Source organism: Idiotropiscis lumnitzeri, chromosome 20 (assembly GCF_059441095.1).
Source record: "Idiotropiscis lumnitzeri isolate Australia: NSW breed Sydney's pygmy pipehorse chromosome 20, RoL_Ilum_1.0, whole genome shotgun sequence".
NCBI classification, from domain to species: Eukaryota; Metazoa; Chordata; class Actinopteri; order Syngnathiformes; family Syngnathidae; genus Idiotropiscis; species Idiotropiscis lumnitzeri.
Window position 1 is genome coordinate 3251822 of NC_142410.1, and position 20160 is coordinate 3271981.

Here is a 20160-nt window from a genome sequence, read left to right on the forward strand (position 1 = left end):
ACCGCCCCTGTCATCACTCTGCTCAAGAAAGAATGTAAATGTTCACATGCTTTGTATGTGATGAATAATATACAGATATAGTTGCAAGAAAAAGTGTTACCGTTTGGAAGAATTGCCTGGATTACTGTGGTCGTAAAATGCGAACTAGGTCACAACAATAGACAGTTTTCGTATCGGAGAAACACGAGACGTAGCTTCTTGCCTCTGCTCATATAGACAAACTTGGTATGGGGGTGGTAAATTATAAAGCACCGACAAGCTGGCTGTTTTGTTTGTTTTAAATTATCATTTTGTGACTGGACAGCCAGGTTAGTTCATTTATATATATATATATATATATATATATATATTATCACTATTACAAGATTCAAAGTTATATTTTCCCGTTAATTAAATGAATGAAAAAGATGAGTGCTTTAAGAAAAATAAATAAATAAACAAAAAAAAAAAAAACGACAACTGAAACTACAGTATATTTTATGTTTATAAAACAAAATAAAACCAACTAGAATTACGGCGAAAATGTCCTTTGTTTTTTCTCAATTTATACATGCAGAAGATGGAAAGTTGAACAGTATTTGCAACTTTATTACACACTACTTAATGCTCTTTTTTTAACTTTCACTTAACAAATACTGCATAAATCCATCAAAAATGTGATTTAAAAACTAATACTCAAACTAATAAATGCCAAACTAAAACAAAGCATAAAAAAATAAAACTAACAAATCGGCTCTAAAAACAAATTATAACTAACTGGAGGGATGAACTTCCAAAAAGGTGAAAACAAAAGCAAAACTAACTATATTAAAAAAAAATCAAAAGCGACTAAACACATCTACTTGTAAAGTACAATACAATATGTATGTATCCCTTCACATTCCTGTCTGAAACTGGGGTTTCCTTGGTGCCTCGAAAATCCAACAAAAATGCACATCCAGAATTATCCTTTCATGTCTCCTGGTATGGTGACATCTTGCAGTTGGAAATTGGAAGGTTCCCCTGATAGCTTGTTAAATTCCAAATTTAGCTCCCACTTTGGCAGTTCTGGGAACTGTGTGTTCGTGATGGGAAAATGAAGATTCATGAAGCACTTGTGATATTTTTTAGTCCTCTCGATGGTTCTCTTGGTTAAAAGATGAAGTCTCATGAAATTGAAAATAATTAAATTTTCACTGCATCTTTAAACAAAAGTACCATCTAAAGGTGTCAAAAATGATCAAAGTGTTTTATGACGCTTCATTTTGTATTTTGTTTCCCATCATCATCATCTTCACACCCAAGTGGCATCTTCATCAAATATCCGCTCTCTTCATTCGGAAAATGGTGCAATTCCCCAAATGCAGCAAGACATACCTGCAGGCATGTGAGAGCCAAACAGTTTACGCATCGGCAGTACAACGTGTTTAGCCTTCCGCATAGCGCGCGCCTGGTCTGCTAAACATTCCTGAATGCATTTGTAGAAAATGGTAAACACTCGCAGCTGTGTGGATCGCCAACTCATGCTTGAACACCACCGCGTGTGAGCTGAGAATCGAGGTAGGACACACACAGGGTGTATTGGTGTGGCCGACCCCCTCTCCACATTTACTCCACTTTCATTCTCTGAATTTATGGTTATTTGTGAGTTTTATGTAACGTCGTCATAACAGATAGTCAGCAGAACAGAATGTACACTCACCTCCTAAATTGCCCGGTGCAGCTACAGCTTACTTGGCCTGTATCACATATATAAATCTCTTCATGAGAAGAGTGTTTGGTTGCAAAGCGCACTTTATTCATGTATTTTTATTTTTTCGGAGCATTAAAAATGTGCCTCAAATTAACTATCGGCACATTTTCGGGCCAAATACTAATCTTATCCCCAGGTCATTCACTGCCATTGACGGATATATAGAAAGCAAAAAGTACACTCCTTTTACCTAGGCTGGCAGTGAATGAGTTAAAAACATTTTACAACTGACTATGTGTTTGTCAAAACTCTCTCTTGGAAAGTAACGTAAATCAAATAATCGCCATGACATCTAAACTTGAGAGTGATCTTTTAGAATGCGTCTATCAGAGAGCAGATTTGCTTTTAACATTCCTGCGAAGCTCAACACTCTTACTGTGCCAGTGCTACGTGATGAAAGAAAACAAATAAAATGATGGAGAGAATAATAATAATAATTTTGCATCAGAGTGTGAATGATTAGAAAAAGATCCTCAGTTAACACTATCATAAAAAATGAAAAACTCATGCAAGATTTTCTTTTCTCCTGACATCTGTAAAATAAAGGCGGATTCAATTTGTTCTAAATTATTTTTCTCAACTTTATACACATTTTTTTCTGATTTTGATTTCAACAAGCATAAGTGTGCTTTTAACTTAGTCTTAGTTGCTTATTCTTTATTCATTCCTGGAGAGTATTCAATTGACACTCTGAGAGTTCAGACAGTCCCCAACCAGCATAATTGAGAACTTTGTGGCTTGCTAAGAGCACTCCGGAAGTTTTGTCTCCAAGCGCAAATCGTAGATTTAATACGGTCACTTTCCAGAAACAAGTCCTTCCAACCTGAGCTTTTGAGGATTTTCCTACATAACATGTTACAGACCGTTACATCGTGGTTTTTGAAAAGACGCAGGCTCATTCCAAGGAGAATGTACAAGATGGATGCCTTGACTAATATTTCGAGTAGTGAACTTTGTCAAAGAGTGTGTTGGATGCTTTAAGACAGTGGTCCACAACCACCGGTCTGCAGACCAGTACCGGGCCGCATGGAGACGAACGCCCCGCCCCCCTTCCAAGAAAAAATATATATACAGTATATTTTTTTATTTTAGATTCATTATTCCTGAGGGGTCCATTTTTAGAAGTTGACTGTAATTTTATATGTTGTACTAAATCCTTAATAACATGTTGAATTAGTCGAGAATTATCTTTATTGTCAGTTCCAATGCTTTAAAAGTGGCAATTCAAAAGCAATGTTACGTCAATTTTTGCAACCGTCACCCATCATGCTGGCTCAAATCTGAAACTCAAGACACTTGGGAAAAATAACTTAGCATTGGCTCAGTCCTATTTGGACCCAGTTTGGGTTACTTTTGATCCAGTAGTCTTAAAGGGGAAGTCAACCCCCCCAAAAAAATATTTGCAATAATATGTTCTGTGTAACTTCGCTAGGCTAAACATCGCGTTTTGATTAATATTGCATTTGTGCTATATGAGTGAAGCAGCAAAATCCACTAGTTATTATCCATCTCGGGGCGGCCATTTTGTCACTTCTGTCTACTAAAAAATGACGTCACAGTTGCCATGATTGGTTGTTAGCCGAGCCCTGAGCAACTGTGATGTCAATTTCAGAAGACAGAAGTGACAAAATGGCCACCACCCGACGTGTACAAAAATGAGTGGATTTTGCTGCTTAATTCATATTCCAAAAACACAATTTTTTGGTTGACTTAAGAGTGAGTGCATGAATTTATTCCTTCAAATTTTCATTTATTGATTTTTTTTTTTTTAATAAAAGTCCTTTTCAAGCACATTTATTGAATAAACAGGTCATAAAAAGACAGACGACCATTCACTCTCTCATTCCTATCGTCACAGTGCGGGAAGTGAACCCACACTGCCAGCTCACTAGTCAAGCCCGTCTATTTTCCATCTGTTTGATTGTGCTTTTAGATCATCCCACAGGAAAATCCAATCTATTTGATGTATGTTTTTCTTTCTGCTCTAATCTTCGCCTTTGCTATCTCTCTTTTGATGTGGACGTATGATTCTATTCTATCCACATATTGTCATGCTTATGGAGCGAGCAGCAATTGAATTTCAGCAGTTCCTTCATGCATCACAGTTACAAGTAGAGCTGGTGCACTCGGTGCTGGAAGAAAATAATCGTAATTCATTTGTAGTGACAAGACAATTGCTCGGAGTATTTTTTTTCCTGTTTTAAGGGCGGGTCACTTGTTGCTAGGCAGAGTTCACAAGGTTTAATTGGAAATGACCAATGGGAAAAAATATTTATAAAATATATACACCAGGCAGACTAATTATAAGTATTTTTTATATGACACTTAAGTATTAATACACAGGCATCAAATATTGATTACTGGTATTGTTTGAACATGTGATATGAGCAAAAATAAAGCGAATACTCAGAGCTGGGCATTTAACCATTTTGCCGGTCAGTTCCCTGCGATCTTGGTACCCTTCTGGCCTCGACCCTCCGGCCTGATTCATAAAAATTGTCGGCCCCCGACCCCTAAAAAAAAAAAAAAAGTGTCTGTGCATGACACCGCCGAAGGAGGGATGCTAACAGCAGAGGTTTATTTAAATCTTGTAGGCTGGCTAATTTACTATTCAAATGCGCTTAATTTATTATGAGCTTATTGTCTTATTTGTCTCGTTCTTTTTTCTTGCCATAAAATAGTGATTAGGTATACTGCAATGTCAATTGAAATTGCCATATCTAGTTCTACTTAATGTTAGATTTTTTTTTTTTACATTGGTGGTGCAATTCTCTTTGTACTTAGTAGAATGTTAAAATGTTAATTTAAACTTCTTTAGAGTTAAAGGTTTTTATTTTAGCATTAATGTGAGTTGTGCACCAATAAATCCAGATTCTAGTATTTCCTATATGGAGAAACTTGAAAATTATCCAACGTTGCAAAACAAATTGTTGAAATGTATTTATTCCCCCTTATTTAAATTAAAATTGCATCATAATATGCTGCATTAAATTTAAAGCAATTATTGGAAAGAAACAGCCCCAAGCATTGCATCTGCAAGACCTCCCTTGCCCCTGATGCAGTCGACACTGTTCCTTCATTCCAAACTTTAAGCAGCTCGATGTAGTACTCATATTTGAAGCAGACGCAGTGGATCCGTCTCGCGTTTGGCTTTGCTTCTGTTAGTTTACATTAGCTCCCCATTAATATTAGAAATTGTTGGTGATGCCTTTTACTGTGTGACAAGGGAGGGGTTGTAGCACTCCCATCTTTTCTCTTCAATTGCAGGTGCTTTTCAAGAATACTGTATATTATATTTAAATATATATCTGTATAGGGATACTCTTTGCTTGCATATTAAAGTGTGTGCCATCAGGTATATTGGCTCCTTATGAATCTTCTTTCCGGGAGAACGAGGTTAGTCGCTGGGCCTTTTCTTGATTGGTTGGTTGGAAGAGGATGGGTTGGGAGAGGCGATCCGATCTTCATGCACTTTCTCAGCTGAACACACGGCAGGACATGAGACAGGAGCAGTCGTCACACACGGGGAAGAATGGATTACGGACGTAGAATTTTACTTTTTCCAGTCCAGACGAGTCAACTTTGAGACCCAAGGGATCATTGGACTCCTTGGAAAAATATCAAAGAAGCGTGGACTATTAATTTGGACATCACAAGAATCTTATAGTCCAAATATTTAAATGTACAGAATGAATTCTCGTTCAACACCATGCGAGGGGTATAGCGTAAAACAAAGTGCACCTGATTGGTAAAGCCAGCCATACTGACTAAATATGATCCGAATAATGAAATAACGGTCATTCTAAATGTAAACACGCATCGCTATGTCTTCCCTGCTGTCGATCCTGAGCGGGAAGACCTGGGCAACTTTGCAAGGGAGGCTCTTTTTCCTGTACTTTATAATCTCCAACCATCAGGTAAGTGAAAATCTACACACATGTGTAAACACAAATCGAAAGAAAACAGTAAAATGTAATAATTATATATATATATATATATATATTAGTGAAGGCCAAATGAAGCACTGAAGCAGTGATATTTGTTTACTTTAGATGATATGCATATACTGAAATGTTAATTTGGAACGAAAGAATCTACTCTCAGCTTTTATTAAGTTTTGACGATGTACAGACCCAAGGGAAACAATGGCGCTGTTCAGAAGCTGGCAGCGTTTGTCTTTGCGCATCTGCGTGTGCAGTGCCGGAAGATAAGTTGATCCTCCGTGAATTGAAATGTCTCCTGTTTGTTGAGTGATGTGGAAAGTCTTCCTAGCACTGCTGGTGGATGAGCCAGCAAGTAACCACATTTTTGGGATTGTATATGTTGAAATATTTTCTTTTCACTTTCAGTCATTCATCACAAGGTGGTGTCATTCCATTTTGCTTTCCATTTATTTGTTAACCCGAGTCCCTCCAGTTTAAATTTAATCAACTTCCATATCAAGCTTCAAACCAAGAGCCCCATCTAGTGGAGTAAAGAATATCACAAGTGCGTCATTAAGCTTCCTTTTGCCATCACTAGAGTTCAGTTGGCATTGCTAATTTTGTGACCGACTGCTGCATATTTGTTTTTCAAGTGATTAAATTGGTGAGCATTGATTGCGTGATTAAAAAAATTACTGCATACAATCTCATTGTCAACTTCAGATACTTTTGACTCACTTGGAAGGCACTATGCTTTTTACTCCATTGGACTCCATGATCGGTACTCATAACCTCTCAGATCTATGACAAATGACCAACGCCGAAGTTATAGGAAGGAGTTCCTCCTCATTCTCCAACTAAAAAATGGCAGTCGGCTGCTTTTCGGTGCACGGGCACCTCTATTTTAGGGTATACAAGGCCTAAGCCACCCCAAAATCTTGAACGTCCTAAACTGTGGCTTTAAACTGATCTGAATTTCAAAATAATTTGCACAAAATATTTGCTTATCGCGGATACGAGATAAACTACGGTCTCGCAACACCTTTACATATAAAGTCAATACAGAGCCAAACAAGAATGTCGTTGACTACGTCACCTACTCTTCAGGTAAAAATGGGCTATCAATGTAGGACAAAATAATCATTGCAGTCGGAGGGCACCGGGACTTGTACAACAAAGCCAGTTTCCAATATGAGCCAAAAAGGAGCGGGCAATATCTCCCCGGCATATTAGTTAAGTGAGTGTGTAGACTTTTGACAGCTGTTGAACCATGATAGTCATAGTTTGAGCAAAAGCGCCGGCCACCCGAATGACAATTTAATTTTTTTTTTTTTCAGGGGTCAACTGTAGAGTAAATATACAAGTTGTTTGAAGAGATATATTGCTCTATTTTCTGATTGATCGGGTACAGTTTTTTTTTCTAACCTTCTGATTGCTAATCGACCCCAAATACCCTTATCTCATCATTTCTGCTTTTAAGAAATTTGTGATGAAGAAGTTTTCAAAATAATGGTGACGTATAGATAAAATAATAACGTGAAGAATTTCGAAGTGTCCCTTGGATCCTTTATTTTTCTTTACAAGGGCCTAGAAAGAAAAAAAAAATTAGTTGCCTTGGTGAGATAACTGAAGTTGCCACTAGATGACTCCAAATACCAAAGAATATACAGTACAAATTGATAACAGTTCATTATAGTTAACAATTCATCAATGAAAATAATTTAAAATTCTTAATATATTTGCTGCTTAGACTGTGTTGAAAATGTTTCTGGGAACCAAATGCATTTGCTTGCTCATTGTACTTTTTCTACCGTACCTTCCATCATCAGTCAAAGGGACTTTTTGTTTATGTGTACTGGCCTCTTTTATAAATACATAAAAGGGAAGAAATCATTGTTTATTAGTCGACTTTAGATAGAATTTCAATGGAGGTTATTTAATTTGCAGAATTCACTGCCATTTTTATTTTTTTGGGCATTTTTAGCTTTTCAATTTAATATCCATCAGTGCACTAATTAGGCAGTCCTTTTAGCCCCGTCAAACCCGATGTGGGTATGTCACTGTCGCTGCAGTTGAAAAACATGTTTTGTTGTTTTTTTTTCCCCAATGGATATTTTTTCTTTATTGGTGTCTGGAAACGTCAACATGAATTCTCACCATGGTTTCCAAATTGTTTGTTTTTTCGGTTCGATTAGGATTAAACAAGGTTAATAATTTTTGTATATACTGTATTTTATAAAACAGCGCGATGCTATCGGGAGGTCCCCGGTTCAAATCTCAGCTCAGGCCTTCCTGCATGTCCTTAAATGTTCATAGAAGACACCAAATTGACAGAATGATGTTATAAATGAACGTCTCCAACTAAAATTTGTTTTTCTCTTTTCCTGCCCCTCCATGTAAGATAACATGCTCAGTGCTTGAAAGTCTGATAGCAGAGCGCACAGACTACTGGGTGGGATGCAACCGAACTCTCACATCAAGTGCACGCCCCAAAACTGGTAAGCTTGGGTGTCAAACTTTATTTACTGTACATAAGAACCTTTAACATTGAATAGAATACTTTCCAGGAAGATGATCAACCTCAGATTTGTTTGTTTTTTTTCAGGAGGGAATCTCATTTGAAATGACTGAAATTCTGTTACAAAAGTATGAATGTTGCCATTATGAAACCATTTTATGAAATAATTTGTAAAAAAAAAAATCTTACTTGTGATGCAAGTATGTCACTGTGAAATGCCCAATCAGCAAAACACTTCGCCTTCTCGTCTCGCTTTAGTCAATGAAAACTTAGACAATGTTTACAGTCTAACTTGTGCCTAATATTCATTCATTCACTCTCCAAACCGTTTATATCATTTATACTTATTCAACATTTTAGATTGTGACAAAAATTGTACCACATTAAGAATGTAGAAACGGCTTGGATAAATTTGACCTCACATGTCCAACAGCAGCTAACAAACACAGAAGCGAATGAATTGACATCACAGTTAACTTCAGCTTGAAGCTTGTTAACCGGTTGTGTGCGGCAGGTGTTATGCACAAAACTGTCGTCCTACTATGAAAGTTTTCACAAGCTGATTGTCCAGTAACATTATCCACTCTAAAGAATGGTGCTTAGCATGGTCTAATTTTGCGAATGGGCAAACTACACCTAATTTTAGTGGTTACACAGATGCATGTAGCTTGACTCAGTTAGAAATGGGCAGTATGCACCGTTGTGGGTGTGAAAGCAGCCGATTGACAGCCAATGAAACATATCCTCTCATTCCCTTTAAAATCTTAGCATGGCAGAAGCTGAAACTAATTTTCTGAAGTCTATGCAGGAGATTGAAGCGCGCAAAACTGAGTTTAGAAGGAACTGCAAATGGACAGCCACGGGCGGAGGATGTGAAGTTGGCCAGGTTGTAAAGGGGCCTCATGGAGACCGTCTTATAACATTATAATTGAGTAATTTAACTTTATTGGTTCCACTGTAGGACCAGTATTACCCAGTGACGGGCCGTGCATTTCACACCTAGGCCTTCAGTGAAGTCCTACTTAGTCCGACTTGAATAAATCCCCTTCTTATTACCGTCATTTATGACACTACAGTTTTACAAATGATATACAGAAACACACTTCCCCACTACCGAGTGAGTGTTGGACGACTTAGCTGCTCTTGAAAGGCCCGTCTTGAAAATGGCCTCGCAAGTGTATCTGCAATTAATCCACACTTTTCCCTCCTTCGGCCATTGTGGTTTAAAAAAGCAAGAATGTATTTTAGATTTTCAAACAGTCGCCAGTTACGACTACCGAGCGTGTTGATATAGTGCTGCCCCCTCATGAGTGAGTATACAATCACAAGCCGCGCTCATTACCTTCAACATAAGGGCCAGCGAGAAGGTCTTACGCACATCAACTCGTGATCTGATTGGCTATTGCAACTGTCCATCAACTGGAAAAGCACCCTTGAGACACAGAACAGACGCACGACTGTATCTGAAGGCCTCGGACGAATACTGCCTGCGACTGGTATTATGAAATCTGCCTGGCAACACAAGCAAGGTGAATTCTGATTGGATAGAAACTCTAACCTACAAGTGCAACACTCGGATATAATATGACATCAATGTAAAGAATATGATCATGATTTCTTGATTATGTTTGGCCAGCAGAGAAGCCCCTTGACTGCCCACCACTGGTATTACTGGTATTATCTGTTGTACCTCTGAGAAACTATTGATGCTTTGCAGGAATCTACTGTAAGGGAACTTTCGACACATTTGTGTGCTGGCCCCATTCACCACCCGGCAACGTGTCAGTCCCCTGTCCTCCTTACTTACCGTGGATCAGCATGGGTAATGTTTTTACTTTTCACAACCCACAGCTATTATATAATAGTGTTGAATCTGAAAAAACGAAATCACCGTGCCAGTCACAGGATCCTAAGTACTTAATGGCCTAAATATTTGAATGTCTGCCCTGTGACTGGCTGGCGACCAGTTCTGGGTGTAGTGCGCCTTTCGCCCGTAGTCAGCTTGGGATAGGCTCCAGCACTCCCACGACCCTGTACAGGATAAGTGGTGTGGATAATGACATGACAAATATTTGAATGTCAGATTCAGGATGATGTGGTTTTTTGTCCTGGCTGTGGAACAGTGGACCAGCTTCACACCCTCGGCAGGGTCCTCAAGGGTACATGGTAGTACACCCAACCAGTCTACGTGTGTTTTGTGGACATGGAGAAGGCGTACGACCGTGTACCCAGAGGGCTATTGAGAGAGGTGCTCCAGGAGTATAAGGTATCGGATGCCCTAGTACGGACTGTTCGATTACTGGACAACCTGTGTCAGATTTTGGGCTGGGAGTTATAAGTGTGTGTGTGGGGGGGTTCTTCGAGAGTATTAGGTACCTAGACCCCTAATATGGGCTGTTTGTCCCTGGACCACAAGTTTGTTCCGTATTGCCAGCAGAAAGTGGGATTCTTTTCCAGTGAGGGTTTGACTCCACCTAGGCGGCTCTTTGTCACAGATTCTGTTCAGAACTTTTATGGACAGAAATGAGGGTGTTGGGCCAGTCTGGTTTGGTGGGCTCTCTGCGGTGGAAGTTGGCTCAGAAATAAATGCTGCACTAGGTGCAAAAGAGTGTGACTAAGGTTTAGGGGTAAATTCCCTCTTTTTTTTTTCTTAGGGTGAATTTAAATGAAACATACTCAAGACTGGTACAAGCTGAACAGTATGCGTGTGCCTCCAGTAACATTTTAATTCCGAGAAGTATCGACGGCTTGTACATTTTCTGAATGTATTCGAACAAACAGCCTGACAAATAATTATTTATGGTCATTACGGCATGGCTAAAACAAATCTAATGATGCACTAGGACTTTAACACATTAGCGTATAATTATACATAAAAGAAAATTATACCGTAAGACCTGCATGCCGTTTAACTCTTTGTGTCCCTCCACTGATTTTATCAACAAGACTAATCGCAAACGTAAATTCCAACTAGCTGCAGACATTTCGAGGAAGGCGCACAGAGAATGCTTGGGAAATGGAAGCTGGCGGCAGAAGGAAAATTCCTCAGAACCTTGGAGGGATGACTCCGAATGTCAGGGAGACCATTATTTTAAAGACAAGGTGAGGAAAAAGAGAGCTGGAATGAATGAACTGGACTTTTTATAGTATGTATGTGTTTTGCTTTGTTTGTTTTTTCCCCAACTCGTTTATGGTTAGCATTTTTTGATCAACTTAAAGTGTAAATTAATCTGATCGACAACATTTTGATAAATGAAACATTCCGTCATATTTGAAAACAATAACCCAGTTGCATTTGATGATGACCTGTTTTTGATGGCATCTCTATGCTCAAAAAGTTATGTCACTTTGTAAAGGTTGAACAATAAAGCCATATTTGCCCCAAATAGTAAAAAATTGTACCGAAATATTTTTTTTCCTTGGGCTAATCAACCATCTCAAAAAAGTGTCATAGAATTACTTTTCTGCAAACTGACCAACCAACAAGTGCCCCCCAAACAGACATCTAATTGGCTAACAGCCACAATTCTCAAATGACCATGAAGTATTTCTTAATTTTTGATTAATTTATGGTCTTTCCAGATTCATCGCGGGCTCATTTCTAACCAGAAACACAGAAGTCATCTGCAAAAAACTTTTTTCATTCCAAATTCAAAGCAACAATTCCAACAATGCTCTGTGTTTATGCTGTCTGTTGTCTTGTGTGTTCGTGTGACTAGGAAGAGCAAATGCTTCGGCAGACAGCCCTCCGGGTCGTCTCTGTCATTGGCTATTCACTCTCCCTGGCTTCTCTCATGTTTGCAACACTCCTCATGGGCTTGTTTAGGTCAGTCATCATGTATAACAAATGCACATGTTTAAAAGTGACTCTGTATCGCCCCCTGGAGTGGAAAAACAAATTCTGATGAAAATTGGGAGGCACTGTCGCACCCCAAGACGTGCAAAAAAAAATAGTTTATGATGTCAAAGTTCATTTTCCAAAAAAGAGGAAATATTTAAGTCCTCTCTAGATGCCCCCCCCCCAAAAAAAATCAAAATTTTACATTTTATTAAAGGAAGGCTTCCTGTGTTTCAAAGTTGAACGGAAATGAAAAGCCTCGAGACGTTGATCACGCTTTACACTGAGTATTGTGACTTTTAGGCCGAGGAAGCGGCCTATATGACGTCATAACTCTCATGATTCGCCGTGACAACTAACGCTGCTGTCATTTGACCCAGATGATACTATCTTGTCATAATTTCACACATTTGATGAGAACCCACGACTCAAGACATTTACAAACGTATTTTCCGTCATAATGGTCGCAACTATCTACTGGCGAAAGGTCTTTGATGTTTTTCCTACTTGCAGATTAATAAAAGCTACCCGATATTTGCTCAGGTGTGACGAAAATGCAATTTTTACCTCATTCACTACCACCCGAGGTAAAATTAATGTGATTTTTGGCTTCTATACCCGACCCGTCAACGGTAGTGAATGAGTTAATCAGGTCAAAATGTGTATTTTCCTTCATATGCCCCTCAAATAAACTGTCAACTCTGCGGAAAGACAATAGCGTCATTGTTTGTTTACTTTCATAAGTGACAGCATCTTTTAGCATAGGTTAATTTTTGACCAAGTGGCAAGATGCCGCATTCCTCTCGCGTTCCATTTTTGTAATGCACCAAAATCAATGGACTATGCTTTTGCTGATTTATTTTTATTTTTTTTCAAATTCCCCTGCTTTTTCTTTCGGTTGACTTTCACATGGAAAGCACCCCTGATGAGCATGTGCTTTTTGATGACATCAGGCTCACATTGTCCTTTTACGCAGCCAACACGTCACACTCGGCCGATAACCGGTTCCTCTCAAATTTTTCAGTCATATTTGAAAGAGGACCTTTCGAAGCATTTCTAATTCCAATTTGGACGCCTTTCTCTTTCCACTTTAATGATATCCAAACTATCCCACTTGGATGAAAAGAGGACCTACTTGACGCGAGGGTGGGGGCAGTTTTTGACTGCTTTTGATCAATCGTTATTGTTCTCTTGATCAAAAGGAATGAAACAGTAGTTATCATCTGTAGTATCTATCATGTGTATCGGTTATATAAGAACTCTGGATAAAGAGTGGCCCTTCTCTGTTTTCCAGAAAGCTCCATTGTACCAGGAACTACATTCACATGAATCTGTTTGTCTCATTCATCCTGAGAGCCGTCGCTGTCATTTCAAAGGAAATCGTTTTATACATCATGTATTCTAACCTACCCAAGGATGACCCTGGATGGAACTCATATTCAAGTTCTCCGGTAGAGTCAGCATTAACACGTAAAATGGGGTACACACCCATATGGATTTGTAAAATATTAAAAAAATAAATAAATCAAATAAGTGTGACGCCCCACACATCACAATTGAAAAAGAAAACCAGCAAATGTGAGATTTTTTGTGTGTGTGTCCTGGGAGGAGCAACACAGCACACCACACACATAACGACATTTCCGCTTACAATCGCGAGTCTCCTCCCCTCCAACAAATCTGTTGAACCGAGACTGATTGATTTGTGAGACACGTAATACAAACACACCACACAGTCAGTCGCTTGTGTCCGGCAACAGAAAGATTTAACGTTAACAATTGTTGACCCAAACGAGAAAATAATGACTGCACCACAACATTTTAGGAACTGATTCAGATTGTTTTTGAAATAGTGATTTAATAATGAAACTAAAGCATGTTCAATTTATTTTTTTCTCAACAGATATCTCTCATGTGTAAATTCTCAAAAGTGGCCATGGAGTATTTTGTGGCTTGTAACTATTTCTGGCTTTTGGTGGAAGCTATTTTCCTCCACACTCTGCTCTTCACTACTGGGTTGACCAAACGACGCCTGTTGAAGAATTACATGCTGTTAGGATGGGGTATGTCTTTTTTTTTCTTTTTTTTAATTTTATGAATCAAAAATATAAAGAAACTAATGGCCTGATTCGTATAACATGACTACATCTTAAGTATTGCTTGCCCATTTTTCATGAAACAAAATTGGACTGGTTGGGAAAATGCAATCAGTCCAAGCGGCGTAATTTGATTTGTTCTTCTCAGATATAATATGCCAACTCTTGTTACTTCCATTTCAGCTTTGAAAACAACATTCTACTGGTGAAACAATCATCAGTATGAATGTAATTACATTTTACAGATTTAACTGTAAATGTCAATTTGGGCTTTTCAGGAATGCCCATCTTCTTTGTGACACCATGGACCGTTGTGAAGATTTTATATGAAAACACAGAGTGAGTACAGCTTCACGTTTATTAATCGAATGAATAATTTTCATCAACAGTTTCATCGTGCTTCACTATTGACGATGTTTGTTTCTAAGGTGCTGGTCAATTGTGAACAGGTGGTTTTGGTGGATAATAAAGGGCCCAATCACTTTGTTGGTGCTGGTAAGTGTTAGACCCGTCGCACACTGGACGATTCATTCGAACCCAACTTGGAATGGACTACTTTATTACAAAAAATTATAGTTGGCTACTTATACTTCGCAATGTGAATGTGAGCATGTATCGGCTTTTGAGGCGCCACATCCAATATGTTGTATTGTATCACTTTTAGTAGGTGTGCATTTTGTGGATAATGACAACAAGCTTGACTATTTCATCCACTGCAACATATCAAATTATGAAATTATAAATATAGATAAGTACTGTTCGAAAAACAGGCAAGCAATTGTCAGCCACTATTAAAGTGTCCAAATCCATCCCTTCAAACTTAATTCAAAACCTTTTATTGAGAAATCACATGCAGAAGTACCACCGCAATTTAGTCTCCGGTATTTGGGATATCAATAAATTAGGCCCTTTATGTCTGGTGAGTAATGGCTGGCAACCAGTTCAGGGCGCCCACCGCCCTCGTGAGGAGAAGTGGTTCGGAAAATAAATGAATGGCGGGATGTCTTGTGAGGGCTTCCAATAAAGAACCCCTTGTACGTTCTTATACGGTACTTAATTTGACTGATTCCTAATCTTGCCACTGCAATTCTCTTAGAATATTTGTGGTTTTGTTCACTTTACATTTGACGTATGTTGCAGATCATTTTCTTCATATTCATCAAGATTCTGCTGCTGCTGCTGTCCAAGCTCAAAGCGGATCAGGTGAAATTTACCGACTACAGATACAGGTATTTTCCCGGGAGATGAACTTTAACCATTTGCAGTTATGTGAGGACACGAACCCCGAGCAGCACGAGACTCCTTGTTAATGACTGCCACCAGTCACAGCAATGTATGATAGTGTAGCTTGCTAGATAATCGTATCTACTGTGTTCATCCTGAAGGAAATTCCTCGATTTCAAGTGTATCCCACAATCATTTTTGCCTCTCAAGCTCACCACACATGACCCGATCCAAAGGCAAGGTTGAGCGTATCTTTTCTTCCAGGCAATGCGCCAGATGACTGATTTATATCAATCCCCCGCAAAAAGTGAAACGTTGCAAAGTAGAGGTTGACTTTTTTATTTTATTTTTTTGGAGGGTGGGGGGGATTTATGTCTCTATTATAGTTTCCAAACAGAGCGTTGTTGAACAGTCGTTGATTGACATAGACAAGACGAAAGAAAATGCAGGGTCATTGCAGCCATTCAGTTCACGGGCTGCATCCACAACACAACCAATCACACGGCTTGTACGAGTGCCCGTGGGTATAAACAAAAAACAAACACTCTGAGTCAACTCATCTAAAACAAAAAGTTCTGTATTTTTTAATTATGAAAAAAAAACGCACTCCGGTTTCCTCCCACATTCCAAAAAACATGCATTTCAGGTTGATTGGACACTCTAAAATTGTCCCTAGGGATGAGTGTGAGCGCGGATCGTTGTTCGTCTATGTGTGCCCTGCGATTGAGTGGCAACCAGTTCAGGGTGTCCCCCGCTGGGATAGGCTCCAGCACCCGCTGCGACCCTTGGGTGGAGAAGCGGTGCAGATAATGGATGGAAAAATCCGCCCAGAAGCCGCAAAATGCGAAGCGCAAAATAGCGAGGGAATAAAATACAAGGGAGATCTCAGAGAGGTACGCTGGGTCGAGGCCATTTAAAGATTTGAAAATGAACAGAAATGTCTTAAGGCGAACTAGGAGCCAGTGCAGAGAGGCTAAGATTGAGGTTATGTGATCCGTCTTCCGAGCTCCAGTTAAAAGACCATCAACAACATTTTGCACCAGTTGGAGGCGCTTTAGGGAGGGCTGGCTGACTCCAAAATAAAGTGAATTGCAGTAATCTAGCCTAGATGTGACAAAGGCATGGATTACTGTTTCTAAGTGCTGTTGGGTAAGAAAGGGCTTCACTTAAGCCAGCTGTCTAAGATGAAAGAAGCTGGATCGAACAACAGCACGGATTTAAAACCACTGTCCATATACTATAGTCCCCGTTAGGTACTTGTGTAAAAATGAATCATGGTTGTGTGTTTTGATGAATGCCAGTTTAGCCAGGGCAACCCTAGTGCTGATTCCTCTTCTGGGAATCCATGAAGTAGTCTTCACTGTACTCGTCGATGAATGTATGGAGGGAAGCATTCGCTACGCCCGGGACTTCATCAATCTCACCCTCAGCTCCTTTCAGGTGAGATTAATAATGCTGATTGCATGCCTGACGATGTTTCTGTCATCTAATAGCAATTACAATGCAATTTTCTTTTACAGGGGTTCTTGGTTGGTGTGTTGTATTGCTTTGCTAATGGAGAGGTATGCTTTCATGTATTGTCTAAAATTTATTTGATTTATTTTTTAATACTAGGACAGGGGTGGCCTGGTTGTATTAGGATACACGGATATAAGTTAGGTTAAAAACGGATCGTACTTAAGCATCGACTGCCAATCAGTGGGTTAACATGGAGCCATGTATTCCGATTAGAAAGGTTCTGAATGACAAAACGGAATGAAAATGCTCCATATAAACACCGCATTTGTAATAAAAAGGCTGAATCCGAATGGAATTTCATTTGGATTCACAGGAGGCGGTATATTCCTTTTGCCAATCCGAACGAGCGTCATGTGAACAGTTCAATCGGAATAGCCAGCTCTGTCTTGACATAAATGTGTAGTGATGTCGTCGTATACGCATTTTAAATTGCCAGTTTTTTGGCAGAGTTCGTCTGCGACATGTGAACTTGTTTGAAAGTACTGATAATTCATTTTTTTCTAATGCCCCTGCGTTAATAAAAATGTTCACAAATACTGTGCTAAATAAATAAATAAATGAATGGACTCCATCTTGATGAATCGCGTGATGTTTATGTCAATCTCCCCGTGTCGCACGTGTAACACAGCTGATCTGATTAACAGGTGGAGCATGTTAACGGCGGCCCGGTAAAGATCACGTTACATGGTCACAGGTGACCAGAGAGCTTTAATGAAAATTATTTCAATCAGAATGACAAAAAAGGTTTCCATGTAAAACCGGCTGTTTATAGTGGAGTGTTGTAATGTTCGAACGTACGGCAAAGTCGTAAGAACTTGGAACTTCTGCAAGTCAAACGTACTTGCAGTATGTTCGAATGACATAGCTCAGTTAAAAGTATTTACTCCATATTGGAAGTTCCATTCTTTGATAGTGGCCAATTTAAGTCCTTTAACAGTTTTGGTCTAAAGATATGCTGTTTGCAGGTTTCACGCCACAGACGAGTTTCTTCATAACGGTCAACCTAATAAGAGCAAGCGGTCTAGAAAAATTTATGTCTGGATGTGAGTTGTCTTCCATAAAATTGAGCCAAAAGATTTTTTGCCAAAGCATTTTTACTATAGCCACAAATCCCAAAATAGAAGTTAGCGACCGCTAGCAGGCCCATTTAAAAATGCACATGGGATTTCTTTTCTCAATCTGTTCTCTTAAAATCATTATTTTCTGTTTGTGATTAGGTACAAGCCGAGCTGAAGAAGCGCTGGCAGATTTTCTTGTTCAACAACAACTTCCAGTTCTGGGGCTGTTCTCAGGGTGCTCCGCTTAAACACCTGTGGAAGTGCACAAAAAAGCACCGCTCACGGTGCCAGCGAAGAAACTCCTGCGACGAAAGGGCGACTTCAACTTTCACCGTGCATCCACACCTGCTACAGGTGGCTCTCCAAGTGAGCGGCGGAGCCCGTGAACGAGAGAAGAAACGACAGGTGGCGAAAGGATGTGACACAACGGGTCTTGACTTTCTGACCAGGAAGAGTTTGTCGAGTAGTGACGGGGAAATCACGCTGGGAGAGACTATGGAGGAGATTCTGGAGGAGAGCGAGTTTTGAATGCACTTAGCTTCTTTATAAGAGGCGATGTAGATAAAGGTATTATAAAGACTTGTTTCAAGAATTGAAAGACATTTTCCGCAATGAATGGAGGAATGTTCAACTACTCAAAAGACGTGTAAAAATAGCTGCTTGTCCGTACACTTGAACAACACGCGATTATGTTATTAATTAAAACACATTTTACCATTTAACACAGTATGCACACTGCTTTTGTTGACCACTTATAAATATCCCGACGGCAATGCATCTGGCTCAAAATCGTCTTACAAATACAATGTATTTGTTGTTCTAAATGTGAATATTGAAATATTGATTAATTAAAAGTGTTAAGCAAACATTTCATCAACTATATATTAAGTTGTTTTTAGCACAGTACAGAATGGCGTACTTTACACAAATAAAATCAGTAATATTTTGCTAGCGTGTGCAATAGCTGCATTTTAGAGTTTAAAATTATTTCCTGCTATCTTGGTCCCATGCAACCAGATGTTTTATTTTGTCAGGTTGTATTTGATTATTCCATCCCCCCCCCCCACACACACACACGCACACAATAATAGAGATTGGCTTGAGCAAAGAGATGGTGAGTATTGTTTCTGGTTGGCGAGCGAGAATAAAGGTGCAATTTGGATCATACGCTTCACCTCTGTCGTCCATTTTAGCACAAGTTTCCGTTTGTTTGTTTTTTTTGTGTTTCCACCTGGAGTTGTGGGCGTCAGCCCCGCCCTCCACCCATAGCGGTCCATCTGTCACACATCAGGCTCGTCAGGAGCACACCTGTCATGAATTTCAATTCGCTTAGTATAAGAGAAGGGCCAAGTCGACAGCCAGTGTCAGATTAGTTTTGCTTTCTCGTGACTGTTGCAAGAATTACTTAGATGTTCTCGCCATGTATTTTCTCATCTCATTTTTTTCCAAGCAAGTAATTATTATTTTGTGGTTGAAGTATTAGTCTCGGGCTTTCTCTCTTCTGTGCTTTGCCTTTTTTTTGTCTTTTTCACAGCAAGCAAATGTTATTTATCCTTGCGTTTTGCAAGCGTTTTCTGTTTTGTCTCGTTAGGCTCGTTCTCATACCGGAGTCGTTTGTTGTACTTCGCTGGTCTCGAGACTCTTTTAAAAATAAACATTTTTTTTTGTTCAATTCCATCTGAGTTTCCTGTTTTCTCTCACACTTTCCTCAAATGGTTCTTGTCAGTGAACGTGAGAGATTTGTTCTTTCCTCAGTTCATTTGAGCGTCAATCATCGTGAACGAACGTGCTGCACTGCCGTTCTCCTCCGTACATTACAGATGTTGGAGATTTGTTTGCTCTTGGGATAGCACTATGTTTGACTGATCTATGTAGCCCTGAAGGAAATAGTTGTATTTGACATGTCTTAAATGAGGTTTCTTTTTGTTGTGGTAGTTATAAGCAGAGAAAAATAATTACGCGCAAATAGTTCAAGTATTTTCGAGAGAGGCCGAGGTGTAAAATGCACGGCGTGCCACTGAGATTTCCAATTGAGCGTTTGTAATCGGTCCATATAATGACTATGACCGAAACATGGAGAGTGGAGGGGGGCGTTCCCTAATTAAAAAAAATAAATAAATAAATAAATAAAATAAAAAATAAAAAAAATATATATATATATATATATTATTATATTAGGGCTGTCAAAATTAAAGCATTTACTCAGGTGATTAATACAAAATTGTTTAACTCAGTTAAATATTTTAACTCGAT

At 39.1% G+C, this 20160-nt stretch overlaps 1 protein-coding gene across 2 annotated transcripts; it reads left to right on the top strand.

Moving 5' to 3' along the window:
- The first annotated feature begins 5556 nt into the window (after positions 1-5556).
- Positions 5557-18873, top strand: glp2r (glucagon-like peptide 2 receptor). Of its 2 annotated transcripts, none has more exons than XM_088284731.1 (13): positions 5557-5649; positions 8057-8153; positions 9891-9995; positions 11148-11275; positions 11893-11999; positions 13306-13462; positions 13915-14074; positions 14386-14446; positions 14536-14602; positions 15248-15336; positions 16633-16771; positions 16852-16893; positions 18067-18873. In XM_088284731.1, exons 1-13 carry the CDS (start codon positions 5557-5559, stop codon positions 18433-18435), a joined length of 1614 nt encoding a protein of 537 aa, XP_088140857.1. In that variant the 3' UTR covers positions 18436-18873. The 2 variants fall into 2 exon arrangements, with proteins under 2 accessions (XP_088140857.1, XP_088140858.1); XM_088284732.1 differs by having other exon boundaries at positions 11154-11275.
- Positions 18874-20160: the final 1287 nt, after the last annotated feature.

Bases quoted from the DNA above. Each gene is read 5' to 3' on its own strand.
- glp2r (XM_088284731.1), top strand. From the start codon at position 5,557: ATGTCTTCCCTGCTGTCGATCCTGAGCGGGAAGACCTGGGCAACTTTG. The intron at 9,996-11,147 runs GTAATGTTTTTA...AATTCCAACTAG, and splicing joins CTTACCGTGGATCAGCATGG to CTGCAGACATTTCGAGGAAG. The intron at 14,603-15,247 runs GTAAGTGTTAGA...CGTATGTTGCAG, and splicing joins CAATCACTTTGTTGGTGCTG to ATCATTTTCTTCATATTCAT.